The 14,236-nt window shown below is 47.0% G+C and overlaps 2 protein-coding genes across 4 annotated transcripts in view; both read right to left on the bottom strand.

Moving 5' to 3' along the window:
* Positions 1 to 9,073, bottom strand: part of LOC139583476 (activated CDC42 kinase 1-like) — a 35,618-nt gene extending 26,545 nt beyond the window's left edge. The window contains exons 1-6 of one of the 3 annotated variants that reach the window (XM_071414604.1): positions 8,573 to 9,073; positions 8,328 to 8,487; positions 6,567 to 6,649; positions 1,595 to 1,676; positions 1,271 to 1,413; positions 38 to 190 (exon numbers count right to left, since the gene is read on the bottom strand). In XM_071414604.1, coding sequence (XP_071270705.1) covers positions 38 to 190; positions 1,271 to 1,413; positions 1,595 to 1,676; positions 6,567 to 6,649; positions 8,328 to 8,487; positions 8,573 to 8,683 — 732 coding nt within the window. In that variant the 5' untranslated portion in view covers positions 8,684 to 9,073. The remainder of the gene's footprint in view (positions 1 to 37; positions 191 to 1,270; positions 1,414 to 1,594; positions 1,677 to 6,566; positions 6,650 to 8,327; positions 8,488 to 8,572) is intronic. The other 2 variants (XM_071414606.1, XM_071414605.1) reach the window with 2 other exon arrangements.
* A 1,891-nt stretch (positions 9,074 to 10,964) lies between these two features.
* LOC139583475 (transferrin receptor protein 1-like) overlaps positions 10,965 to 14,236 on the bottom strand; it is a 12,822-nt gene continuing 9,550 nt past the window's right edge. The window contains exons 16-18 of the mRNA XM_071414603.1: positions 13,934 to 14,155; positions 13,705 to 13,854; positions 10,965 to 13,556 (exon numbers count right to left, since the gene is read on the bottom strand). Coding sequence (XP_071270704.1) covers positions 13,344 to 13,556; positions 13,705 to 13,854; positions 13,934 to 14,155 — 585 coding nt within the window. The 3' untranslated portion in view covers positions 10,965 to 13,343. The remainder of the gene's footprint in view (positions 13,557 to 13,704; positions 13,855 to 13,933; positions 14,156 to 14,236) is intronic.

Raw genomic sequence — 14,236 nt, 5'->3', positions numbered from 1 at the left:
GTGTGTGTGTGTGTGTGTGTGTGTGTGTGTGTCTCACCATCTTCATGGGGTGTGTGAGCACCACTCCATAGAGCCGTATGAGGTTCTGGTGGTTGAGGGAGTGCATGGCGTTCACCTCTCTGATGAAATCATCCAACCCCTCAGTGTCCAACACGCTGTCTGTCTTCAGACACTTCACTGCTACTGACAGCTGGAGAGAGAGGGACAGAGGGAGAGGGAGGGAGGAAGAGGGAGGGACAGAGGGAGAGGGAGGGAGGAAGAGGGAGGGACAGAGGGAGAGGGAGGGAGGAAGAGGGAGGGACAGAGGGAGAGGGAGGGAGGAAGAGGGAGGGACAGAGGGAGAGGGAGGGAGGGGGAGGGATGGAGAGGGAGGGACGGAGGGAGAGGGAGGGAGGAAGAGGGAGGGACAGAGGGAGAGGGAGGGAGGAAGAGGGATGGAGAGGGAGGGACGGAGGGAGAGGGAGGAAGAGACGGAGGGAGATGGGAGGGAGGAAGAGGGAGGGAGGAAGAGGGAGGGAGGGGGAGGGATGGAGAGGGAGGGACAGAGGGAGAGGGAGGGAGGAAGAGGGAGGGACAGAGTGAGAGGGAGGGAGGAAGAGGGATAGAGGGGGAAGGATGGAGAGGGAGGGACGGAGGGAGAGGGAGGGAGGGGGGGGGGGGGAGAGGGAGGGAGGGAGGGGGAGGGATGGAGAGGGGAGGGAGGAAGAGGGAGGGACGGAGAGAGGGGGGGGGGTGGAGAGGGAGGGAGGGATGGAGCGAGAGGGAGGGAGGGACAAAGAGAGAGGGAGCGGGAGGGGGAGGGATGGAGAGGGAGAGACGGAGGGAGGGAGGGGGAGGGACGGAGAGGGAGGGTGGGAGGGAGGGACGGAGAGGGAGGGAAGGATGGAGAGGAAGGTACGGAGGGAGAGGGAGGGAGGAAGAGGGAGGGAGGGGGAGGGACGGAGAGGGAGGGACGGCGGGAGAGGGAGGGAGAGGGACGGAGGGAGAGGGAGGGACGGAGCAAGAGACGGAGGGAGAGGGAGGGAGGAAGAGGGAGGGAGGGAGAGGGAGGGAGAGGGACGGAGCAAGAGACAGAGGGAGAGGGAGGGACGGACGGAGGGAGAGGGACGAAGGAAGAGGGAGGGAGGGACGGAGCGAGAGATGGAGGGACAGAGGGGGATAAAATCATCCCCTATTGTTGTTCAAATATTCAAATAATTATATTTTCCGGTTTCCTGGGCGCGCACACACACACACACACACACACACACACACACACACACACACACACCATTTGTCCAGTGGTTCCAGTCCACTCTCCTCTCCTGACGACTCCGAAGGTTCCGTCTCCCAGTCGTTCACACAGCTGTAGCTCTGCCTCTCGGATCAGACAGGTCAGGGCTGCCCCCATCCCATCGCTGGACGGGGTTAACCCTTCAAACACCAGGCACAATAAGAGTTAATATAATATAATTATGCGAGTTAGCATACTCCAATTATAACTCCATACAACAATATTGTTTATACTGTAGTTCACAAATAAGCATGAGTAGGTCAGAATCTTATCAATTATAAAAGTAACCTTGAGTAAGTAATACATCAAACACACACACACCTGGAGTTGTTAAGTTGGGCAACGCCCCCCGGAGCTGCTGGGGGTCCGAGTCAGAGTCAGTTCGTTTCCCTGGAAACACCTGCTGGCCCAAACACAGAGACTACTGCTTAGAGTGACTATATACACTGCTCAAAAAAATAAAGGGAACACTTAAACAACACAATGTAACTCCAGGTCAATCACACTTCTGTGAAACCAAACTGTCCACTTAGGAAGCAACACTGATTGACAATAAATTTCACATGCTGTTGTGCAAATGGAATAGACAAAAGGTGGAAATTATAGGCAATTAGCAAGACACCCCCAATAAAGGAGTGATTCTGCAGGTGGTGACCACAGACCACTTCTCAGTTCCTATGCTTCCTGGCTGATGTTTTGGTCACTTTTGAATGCTGGCGGTGCTCTCACTCTAGTGGTAGCATGAGACGGAGTCTACAACCCACACAAGTGGCTCAGGTAGTGCAGCTCATCCAGGATGGCACATCAATGCGAGCTGTGGCAAGAAGGTTTGCTGTGTCTGTCAGCGTAGTGTCCAGAGCATGGAGGCGCTACCAGGAGACATGCCAGTACATCAGGAGACGTGGAGGAGGCCGTAGGAGGGCAACAACCCAGCAGCAGGACCGCTACCTCCGCCTTTGTGCAATGAGGAGCACTGCCAGAGCCCTGCAAAATGACCTCCAGCAGGCCACAAATGTGCATGTGTCAGCATATGGTCTCACAAGGGGTCTGAGGATCTCATCTCGGTACCTAATGGCAGTCAGGCTACCTCTGGCGAGCTCACGGAGGGCTGTGCGGCCCCACAAAGAAATGCCACCCCACACCATGACTGACCCACCGCCAAACCGGTCATGCTGGAGGATGTTGCAGGCAGCGGAACGTTCTCCACGGCGTCTCCAGACTCTGTCACGTCTGTCACATGTGCTCATGTGCTCAGTGTGAACCTGCTTTCATCTGTGAAGAGCACAGGGCGCCAGTGGCGAATTTGCCAATCTTGGTGTTCTCTGGCAAATGCCAAACGTCCTGCACGGTGTTGGGCTGTAAGCACAGCCCCCACCTGTGGACGTCGGGCCCTCATACCACCCTCATGGAGTCTGTTTCTGACCGTTTGAGCAGACACATGCACATTTGTGGCCTGCTGGAGGTCATTTTGCAGGGCTCTGGCAGTGCTCCTCCTTGCACAAAGGCGGAGGTAGCGGTCCTGCTGCTGGGTTGTTGCCCTCCTACGGCCTCCTCCACGTCTCCTGATGTACTGGCCTGTCTCCTGGTAGTGCCTCCATGCTCTGGACACTACGCTGACAGACACAGCAAACCTTCTTGCCACAGCTCGCATTGATGTGCCATCCTGGATGAGCTGCACTACCTGAGCCACTTGTGTGGGTTGTAGACTCCGTCTCATGCTACCACTAGAGTGAGAGCACCGCCAGCATTCAAAAGTGACCAAAACATCAGCCAGGAAGCATAGGAACTGAGAAGTGGTCTGTGGTCACCACCTGCAGAATCACTCCTTTATTGGGGGTGTCTTGCTAATTGCCTATAATTTCCACCTTTTGTCTATTCCATTTGCACAACAGCATGTGAAATGTATTGTCAATCAGTGTTGCTTCCTAAGTGGACAGTTTGATTTCACAGAAGTGTGATTGACTTGGAGTTACATTGTGTTGTTTAAGTGTTCCCTTTATTTTTTTGAGCAGTGTATATATACATACATACAGTTGAAGTCTGAAGTTTACATACACCTTAGCCAAATACATTTAAACTCAGTTTCTCACAATTTCTGACATTTAATCCAAGTAAAAGTCCCTGTTTTAGGTCAGTTAGGATCACCACTTTATTTTAAGAATATGAAATGTCAGAATAATAGTAGAGAGAATGATTTATTGTAACTGTTATTTCTTTCATCACATTCCCAGTGGGTCAGAAGTTTACATACACTCAATTAGTATTTGGTAGCATTGCCTTTAAATTGTTTAACTTGGGTCAAACCTTTCGGGTAGCCTTCCACAAGCTTCCCACAATAAGTTGGGTGAATTCTGGCCCATTCCTCCTGACAGAGTTGGTGTAACTGAGTCAGGTTTGTAGGTCTCCTTGCTTGCACACGCTTTTTCAGTTCTGCCCACAAATTTTCTATAGGATTGAGGTCAGGGCTTTGTGATGGCCACTCCAATACCTTGACTTTGTTGTCTTTAAGCCATAACTTTGGAAGTATGCTTGGGATCACTGTCCATTTGGAAGACCCATATCCACATAATTTTCCTACCTCAAGATGCCATCTATTTTGTGAAGTGCACCAGTCCCTCTTGCAGCAAAGCACCCCCACAACATGAAGCTGCCACCCCTGTGCTTCACGGTTGGGATGGTGTTCTTCGGCTTGCAAGCCTCCCCCTTTTTCCTCCAAACATAACGATGGTCATTATGGCCAAACAGTTATATTTTTGTTTCATCAGACCAGAGGACATTTCTCCAAAAAATACGATCTTTGTCCCCATGTGCAGTTGCAAACCGTAGTCTGGCTTTTTTTATGGCGGTTTTTGAGCAGTGGCTTCTTCCTTGCTGAGTGGCCTTTCAGGTTATGTCGATATACGACTTGTTTTACTGTGGATATAGGTACTTTTGTACCTGTTTCCTCCAGCATCTTCACACGGTCCTTTGCTGTTGTTCTGGGATTGATTTGCACTTTTCGCACCAAAGTACGTTCATCTCTTGGAGACAGAACGCGTCTCCTTCCTGAGCGGTATGACGGCTGCGTGGTCCCATGGTGTTTATACTTGCGTACTATTGTTTGAACAGATGAATGTGGTACCTTCAGGCGTTTGGAAATTGCTCCCAAGGATGAACAAGACTTGTGGAGCTATTCCATTTTTTTCTGAGGTCTTGGCTGATTTATTTTGAAGGTAGGCCTCAAAATACATCCACAGGTACACCTCCAATTGACTCAAATTATGTCAATTAGCCTAACAGAAGCTTCTAAAGCCATGACATAATTTTCTGGAATTTTCCAAGCTGTTTAAAGGCACAGTCAACTTAGTGTATGTAAACATCTGACCCACTGGAATTCTGATACAGTGAATTATAAGTGAAATAATCTGTCTGTAAACAATTGTTGGAAAAATTACTTGTGTCATGCACAAAGTAGATGTCCTAACCGACTTGCCAAAACTATAGTTTGTTAACAAGGAATTTGTGGAGTGGTTAAAAAACAAGTTTTAATGACTCCAACCTAAGTGTATGTAAACTTCCGACTTCAACTGTACATACATACATACATACATACATACATACATACATACATACATACATACATACATACATACAGTGGGGAGAACAAGTATTTGATACACTGCCGATTTTGCAGGTTTTCCTACTTACAAAGCATGTAGAGGTCTGTAATTTTTATCATAGGTACACTTCAACTGTGAGAGACGGAATCTAAAACAAAAATCCTGAAAATCACATTGTATGATTTTTAAGTAATTAATTTGCATTTTATTGCATGACATAAGTATTTGATCACCTACCAACCAGTAAGAATTCCGGCTCTCACAGACCTGTTAGTTTTTCTTTAAGAAGCCCTCCTGTTCTCCACTCATTACCTGTATTAACTGCACTTGTTTGAACTCGTTACCTGTATAAAAGACACCTGTCCACACATTCAATCAAACAGACTCCAACCTCTCCACAATAGCCAAGACCAGAGAGCTGTGTAAGGACATCAGGGATACAATTGTAGACCTGCACAAGGCTGGGATGGGCTACAGGACAATAGGCAAGCAGCTTGGTGAGAAGGCAACAACTGTTGGCGCAATTATTAGAAAATGGAAGAAGTTCAAGATGACGGTCAATCACCCTCGGTCTGGGGCTCCATGCAAGATCTCACCTCGTGGGGCATCAATGATCATGAGGAAGGTGAGGGATCAGCCCAGAACTACACGGCAGGACCTGGTCAATGACCTGAAGAGAGCTGGGACCACAGTCTCAAAGAAAACCATTAGTAACACACTACGCCGTCATGGATTAAAATCCTGCAGCGCACGCAAGGTCCCCCTGCTCAAGCCAGCGCATGTCCAGGCCCGTCTGAAGTTTGCCAATGACCATCTGGATGATCCAGAGGAGGAATGGGAGAAGGTCATGTGATCTGATGAGACAAAAATAGAGCTTTTTGGTCTAAACTCCACTCGCCGTGTTTGGAGGAAAAAGAAGGATGAGTACAACCCCAAGAACACCATCCCAACCGTGAAGCATGGAGGTGGAAACATCATTCTTTGGGGATGCTTTTCTGCAAAGGGGACAGGACGACTGCACCGTATTGAGGGGAGGATGGATGGGGCAATGTATCGCGAGATCTTGGCCAACAACCTCCTTCCCTCAGTAAGAGCATTGTAGATGGGTCGTGGCTGGGTCTTCCAGCATGACAACGACCCGAAACACACAGCCAGGGCAACTAAGGAGTGGCTCCGTAAGAAGCATCTCAAGGTCCTGGAGTGGCCTAGCCAGTCTCCAGACCTGAACCCAATAGAAAATCTTTGGAGGGAGCTGAAAGTCCGTATTGCCCAGCGACAGCCCCGAAACCTGAAGGATCTGGAGAAGGTCTGTATGGAGGAGTGGGCCAAAATCCCTGCTGCAGTGTGTGCAAACCTGGTCAAGAACTACAGGAAACGTATGATCTCTGTAATTGCAAACAAAGGTTTCTGTACCAAATATTAAGTTCTGCTTTTCTGATGTATCAAATACTTATGTCATGCAATAAAATGCAAATTAATTACTTAAAAATCATACAATGTGATTTTCAGGATTTTTGTTTTAGATTCCGTCTCTCACAGTTGAAGTGTACCTATGATAAAAATTACAGACCTCTACATGCTTTGTAAGTAGGAAAACCTGCAAAATCGGCAGTGTATCAAATACTTGTTCTCCCCACTGTACATACATACATACATACACACATACAGTACAGCTAAGAGGGATTCAAACTCACTGTGTGCTGTACCTTGCTCATCCAGGACTTGCGTTTATAGAGAGCTCTCCTCCTCTTGACTGCCTCCCAAAGCCTCCTCTGTCCTGCAACACACAGAGAATACATAACACACCGTCAGCCTCCTCTGTCCTGCAACACACAGAGAATACATAACACACCGTCAGCCTCCTCTGTCCTGCAACACACAGAGAATACATAACACACCGTCAGCCTCCTCTGGCCTGCAACACACAAAGAATACATTACACACCGTCAGCCTCCTCTGTCCTGCAACACACAGAGAATACATAACACACCGTCAGCCTCCTCTGGCCTGCAACACACAGAGAATACATAACACACCGTCAGCCTCCTCTGGCCTGCAACACACAGAGAATACATTACAGACTGTCAGCCTCCTCTGGCCTGCAACACACATAGAATACATAACACACCGTCAGCCTCCTCTGGCCTGCAACACACAGAGAATACATAACACACCGTCAGCCTCCTCTGGCCTGCAACACACAGAGAATACATTACAGACTGTCAGCCTCCTCTGGCCTGCAACACACATAGAATACATAATACACCGTCAGCCTCCTCTGGCCTGCAACACACAAAGAATACATTACACACTGCCAGCCTCCTCTGTACTGCAACACACATAGAATACATTACACACTGTCAGCCTCCTCTGTCCTGCAACACACAGAGAATACATTACACACTGTCAGCCTCCTCTGTCCTGCAACACACAGAGAATACATTACACACCGTCAGCCTCCTCTGTCCTGCAACACACAGAGAATACATTACACACCGTCAGTCTCCTCTGTACTGCAACACACATAGAATACATTACATAATGTTAGCCTCTGGCCTGCAACACACAGAGAATACATTACACACTGTCAGCCTCCTCTGTACTGCAACACACATAGAATACATTACAGACTGTCAGCCTCCTCTGTCCTGCAACACACAGAGAATACATTACACACCATCAGCCTCCTCTGTCCTGCAACACACAGAGAATACATTAGACAATGTCAGCCTCTGGCCTGCAACACACAAAGAATACATTACACACTGTCAGCTTCCTCTGTACTGCAACACACAGAGAATACATTACACACTGTCAGCCTCCTCTGTCCTGCAACACACAGAGAATACATTACACACTGTCAGCCTCCTCTGTCCTGCAACACACAGAGAATACATTACACACTGCCAGCCTCCTCTGTCCTGCAACACACAGAGAATACATTACACACTGTCAGCAACACACAGAGAATACATTACATACTGCCAGCCTCTGGCAAACTGCCACCCCATCCCCTGGTTAAAGGACAGAGAACAGAACAGGGTGTAGAGGAGATGCAATAAGGCATATTATGACCTCGTTGTGACTGTGTTATGACATCGTTGTGACCGTGTTATGACCTCGTTGTGACCGTGTTATGACCTCGTTGTGACCGTGTTATGACCTCGTTGTGACCGTGTTATGACCTCGTTGTGACTGTGTTATGACCTCGTTGTGAACGTGTTATGACCTCGTTGTGACTGTGTTATGACCTCGTTGTGACCGTGTTATGACCTCGTTGTGACTGTGTTGTGACCGTGTTATGACCTCGTTGTGACTGTGTTATGACCTCGTTGTGACCGTGTTATGACCTCGTTGTGACCGTGTTATGACCTCGTTGTGACTGTTATTACCGTTTCTGGAGGAATAGACTTTGAACTTTCCTTGATTTTTAAAATATGATATACTTTACACACCTGGCCTCCCCATGCCGATCTTCTCCAGGTCTTCATTCTTGACGTAGTCGAAGTGTGACAGGCGCGTCACGTTCAGCTCATCACGAATACGCAGGAAGTACTGCTGCAGCTGAACGTCTGTTAACAGATCTACCAACCACTCTGTCCCCTCCTCCGTCATCTACACACACACACACACACACGCACAGTCAATAAACTTACAACTAAATCAACCAGTCTCTAACACAGTATATAAAATACTTTACCATCTCTTCTTCCCCTCTCTCCTTCATTAATCCCTCCTTCCTCTCTTCCTTCTTTTCCTCCTCCTCTTCTCTCTCGTAGGACAGACGCTGGTACATAGAGTTCTCTGCCATGGCTGCTGCTCACCCCACACTCGTCCTACAATCTCTCCCTCACCCTCTCGGTCCTCTATGATTTTGTCCTGGCTTCAGCCGTGTGTGTGTGTGTGTGTTAGAGCAGTGTTAAATTCCTCTCTACGTCACTCTGCTCCAAGTCTGCCCAGTGTTGATCGCCCCTCACACACACCAGGAGACTCCACTCTCTCCTCTCTCCATCCGTTTCTAACAGCCAAGCTAAGCTATCTATCTATCTATATACTCCCCCTTTCTCCCTCTATACTGACTCACCCCTGCACAGCACACCTCTACACCTCCCTACCCTCTCTTCTCCTCCCTACCCTCTCCATTCCTCCCTACCGTCTCTCCTCTTCCCTACCCTCTCTCCTCTCTATTCCTCCCTACCCTCTCCTCTCTATTCCTCCCTATTCCTCCCTACCCCCTCTCCTCTCTATTCCTCCCTACCCTCTCTCCTCTCTATTCCTCCCTACCCTCTCACCTCTCTATTCTTCCCTCCTCTCTATTCCTCCCTCCTCTCTATTCCTCCCTACCCTCTCTCCTCTATTCCCTCCTCCTCTCTATTCCTCCCTACCCTCTCTCCTCTATTCCTTCCTCCTCTCTATTCCTCCCTACCCTCTCTCCTCTATTCCTTCCTCCTCTCTATTCCTCCCTACCCTCTCTCCTCTATTCCTTCCTCTCTATTCCTCCCTACCCTCTCTCCTCCTTACCCTCTGTCCTTTCTACTCCTCCCTACTACTCTCCCTCTGACTCTTAACATCCGCTGTCTACTGTTGAATAAGACAACATCCCTGGAGAGAGAGAGGAGAGAGATGCAGTTGATGCAGAGACCAGGTAACCATGACAACTCAGTGAGCTATTACCATCCTGAGTGATGACAGCTGACAGGACCAGTGAGTGACAAGTGGGTACTGTGCATATCAGAGGGTAAGAGGGAGACTGAGAAATGGAAGAAGATGGTGCCAATTATTCTCCCCTCTTGGACTCATTCAGCTCAACACCTGTGAGGTGTGAACACACACAACAAACCACCACACGCACACTAAATGAGTGGAGAAATAGTTACTCTCGGTCTCTGTCTTATTGAGGGCACTGAATATCGAAAGCTAAATATAGCCTGTATTCCTCTTCTCTCTGGATTATCAAACAGCACTGCAGTGCAGACTTCTGTTGCTATAGGGAAAATACAGTACTCTACCTTCTCTCTTGTTAAATACCCATACATGACCCTAGACTAAATAACAGAGATGCGCATAGAATCTAACATGTACACTTCGGCTTTTCTACTAATCGATTGAAATGTTAAACATAATATGTCGCATCAGTGGACCATACAGACACTGATTAGCCTCTTAATAAATGTACCCTAATTAGTGACAAAGATCTGAATCAAGATAACGGTATAGTTCATGCCGGCGCTCAGAGAGATGGAGAAAGAGTCTCCCTATTTTCTCAACCTCGCCAAAACTCGCCTTAATCGGTTGTTTTCACCTTGGTAACAGAAGCACCCGGTTGATTGCTGTCGGTTTTCTCTTCTCTCTGTTAATTCCTGGTAGCGTGTTTCTGGGATTAATGGCGTTGCGTCACCGCGTCAACTACGGTACGTTCCAGGCCGCAAACATTGCAGCGGCCAACGCGCTGCACAAATGATCGATTGGGTAGATTAGCTGCTTTTAGCAACGCTAGTGTTTGCGCGTTGCTATGATTTACATACTAGTGTTGCTAGAAATTAGTATGAACATAAACGGAAGCCAGAAATTAAATAACATTTCACTCTGCTGATTGTAAGGTTGGTCCTTTTGCAGGGGGTAAATTGATAAAAAAACAACAGAATGTAAATTCAACTGCCTTTCCAAATGTGGGTCTGTTGTTGGCCCACTTCCTCTCCGTTTACCTCGTCAAAAGAAAAATCCTGCACATGCGCCATATCTGCACAAAAAAAGCAAGAATTTGTGGGGATTTTTTTTGACATGGGGTAAACAGAAAAGAACTGCATGGGTCTATAACAGACCCAGGTTTAGAAATTCTGTTTTATGTTCCATTAGATGTATTTTTTCTCAAATTCCCCACTGCATAAGGACCAAGGCTACACACAATCGACAGACTAAGTTGAAATATAATTTTATTTAACTACAGGCGGGCGACACATTTTTGGTGCCAATTCCCAGCAACACTAGTGTGTAAATACTAGCGTTGCTAAAAGCAGCTAGGCTATTCGTGATTTGATAGTTGGCTAACAACCACAATTAATGATCAATAACCACACACACACACATTCCAGTATGCTAAGCCAAAAGGTTTATTGAAGCGCAACAGAAAAATAGAACAAAAACCTCTAAAAAGCACCCATACTCTGTCCTCTACAGCATTGTAACACACACCAAGTGAGTGGTAGAACAGTTAGATGAACGTGTATGAGTTCAGACTAGCACTGACAAGTCTAACAGAAATGTTACTAGTTACCCGATTGACAGTGTGATCAATAATCAAAAGAACAATATTATTTAGCGGACAGCTACAACAGGAGTTTCAGTGTCTGATAATTCACTGCATGGGAAAATACACAGGAATAGAATCCTATTGGCCTGAATGGGAATACCTGTTGTAGGGATTGCATTTCTAAGTGAAAATACAGTAACATGCCGTAGGACGCACAGGAGGTTGGTGGGACTTTAATTGGGGAGGACGGGCTCGTGGTAATGGCTGAAGCGGAATGGTTTCAAACATGGTTTCTATGCGTTTGATGCCATTCCATTTGCTCCGTTCCAGCCATTATTATGAGCCGGCCCACCCTCAGCAACCTCCACTGGTAGGTAGGACTTATCCATTACAAGTAGTTCAGAGGGGAACAAGAGCAGTAGCAGGTCACACACAGAAAGAGGACACACATACTAGACTGTGAACACAAAGAAAAATATAGTTCTAAAACTCTGGGAAACACTGTTCCCGATAAGTTACTCCACCCTTCAGTGAAATATGGGAGTCACTGCCCCCGATACATACAAACACACACTGGTAGGTAAAAACTACCATCAACGCTTGTCATTATGGAAGACACTGCTCCCGATAATGGTTCAGATCAGAAATATAAACTGCTCCAAAATAAGACTGGTTAACAGAAATGGCTCTTTTGCTGCCTGAATGATATTATTTCAGGATATAAAACTCTATATAAACTATATAAAGCTCCTTTAATAAGTTCAGCTAAAAGAGGTGAGATTTGAGCCTGTTTTCCTTGATGTTGCATCTGAAATTACACCCTATTCAGTTCACTACTTTGAACCAGTCTTTTAAGGCTATATATAAAACAGGGTGAAATCTCAGATGTGGCCCAGGTAGCTAGCTCTGACATGTTTAAAACATGCCAAATTCAACACTCTGAATTTAAGTGCATGCATTTCAGCCAATCAAAATGTGAGTCATGACAACCGCCGCTGTCGGGTACCCAACGTTTCTGTGGCGATACCCTTTTGCTGCGGGTTTCTGTTTCCATAGTAGCGTGGTAGCAGCAGGTGGTGTATTTCTGTTAACAGAGTTGTGTATACAGAGAAAGTCTGACCATCTGTAGCTGGACAGTTTTTCAGAATGTTTCATCCGTATTAAAGCGGTTCCGTGTCGGTCTCAATATTAAACAGCAAGGCAAACTGAATAAACTGTCATGGGACCTTGGGTGGTCAGACTGTCTGTTTACGTGACTCTGTTGCTTCAGCAGATGCTGCCGTAGTAGGAGACAGTATAACCGTCATAAGTATGGAAGGCACTGCTCCCGATAACTTTATCAAATTAAGCGATAACTTTATCAAAAGCCAAACGAACGCCTACCCGTCATAAGTCTGGAAGGCACAGCTCCCGATAACTTTATCAAATTAAACGATAACTTTATCAAAAGCCAAACGAACGCCTACCCGTCATAAGTCTGGAAGGCACAGCTCCCGATAACTTTTATAAAAAACGAAACGACATTTAAACATTTATAGTGAGCACTGGCACTGATAAATAAATAAACTCTTAACCCAAATGAACGACATGAAACTGCCATAAATCTGGAAGGCACTGCTTCCGATAACTTCATAAATATAAACAATATCTTTATCAAACTGATAACATTTATAGTGATCTCTGCCACTGATAAATAAAATATAAATAGGCTCCAAGGGGTTAGAGGTCGTCTCTGTAGTAGTGAGCAAGGCTTTAGGTTGGGGTGGGTGAGATGAAGAGGGATCAGACAGTGATGTCACCAATCTCAACATTCTTCAGGAAGTCCAGTGACTGGGTCATCACTCGTTACAACAGTCACAAAGCCGTAATTACGGCTAAACCCCACTATTTCTACAATTTCTCTTCTTAACATCTGATTTTAAACCTAACCACACTGCTAACATTATGCCTAATCCTAACCTTAAAATTAAGACTAAAAAGCAAATGTTTATTTTCATGAATTTTCACAAGACAATTGACTTTGTGGCTGTGAGAAATAGTGACAACCCAGTGACTGACACTGGAAGGACCAACTTGAAAACAGTACTTCCTGGTGTCCGTTATGACATAATCCCCCCCGACAAATCCCTCGTTATCTAATCCTGGGTTTTAAAGTGAACAAGGATGAGGCTGAACCCCCTGACACACACACACACACACACACACACACAGTTAGACCGTGTTAGATCTGGTTGTCGCTGTCCCAGACGTCTCCAGAGAGAGCATTGGCACAGCCCTGTAGTGTCCAGGTGGCCAGGGCCAGCTGGGTCCGCAGTGCCTCCCTGTCCTCCCCCTCCAACATGGCTGCCATGGTGTGGGAACCATGGCCAAACAGCAGGTGGCGGAACGGAACCTCCTTGGGGGAGACAAATGGTGAGAGCAGGTTGTGTTCCACCTGGGCAGAGAGAGGAGAATCCAATGTTAGATTATGAATCAAGCCAGAACCACTACTAATCGACTTCTGTTCACTATAAAACGGGAGCCGTATGGCCTTGATCGGTTTAGATGACACGGGTTTGTGTGTGTGTATATGTGTGTCTCACCCTCATGATGCGGTCGTTGATGTTGTGGCAGGCCTGTATGTCAGTGAGGTCGGTGTTGAGTAGTTCGGTGTTGAGGTCAGTAGCAGCTCTACTGTAGGACCCTAAGGCCATGATGAGCCAATGAGCTGACAGACCCTCGGCAGAACCATCCTGTAACACAACAACATAATTAGGGCTGTGCTCAAAAACAACAACTACAATGTCAACAAAATCAACCATGAAAACAAACCCGGGTGACTTGTTTGAGGCGCCGGTTTATGTTGACCACCGATTGGCCGAGAACCTTCCTGTAGCGTTGCACGTCCAGACGCAGCACGTGATCGTGGACCAGTCGTAACGCCAGCTGACCTGCGACCAAGCCCGCCACAGTGGCTATGGAACCAAGGCGATGGGAGGTGGCGAAACCAAGGTATTCCTTGTTGTCAAAAGAGGTGCCGTAGTGAGGGTAGACCTACAACATAGACACACATGGAGACAGACAATGTTAGATATATCTAGGTTACCCACCCCTGTAATAGAGATGGTTATCGAA

This window comes from Salvelinus alpinus, chromosome 8 (assembly GCF_045679555.1).
Source record: "Salvelinus alpinus chromosome 8, SLU_Salpinus.1, whole genome shotgun sequence".
Taxonomy (NCBI): domain Eukaryota; kingdom Metazoa; phylum Chordata; class Actinopteri; order Salmoniformes; family Salmonidae; genus Salvelinus; species Salvelinus alpinus.
This window is presented reverse-complemented; position numbering and strand designations above follow the sequence as displayed.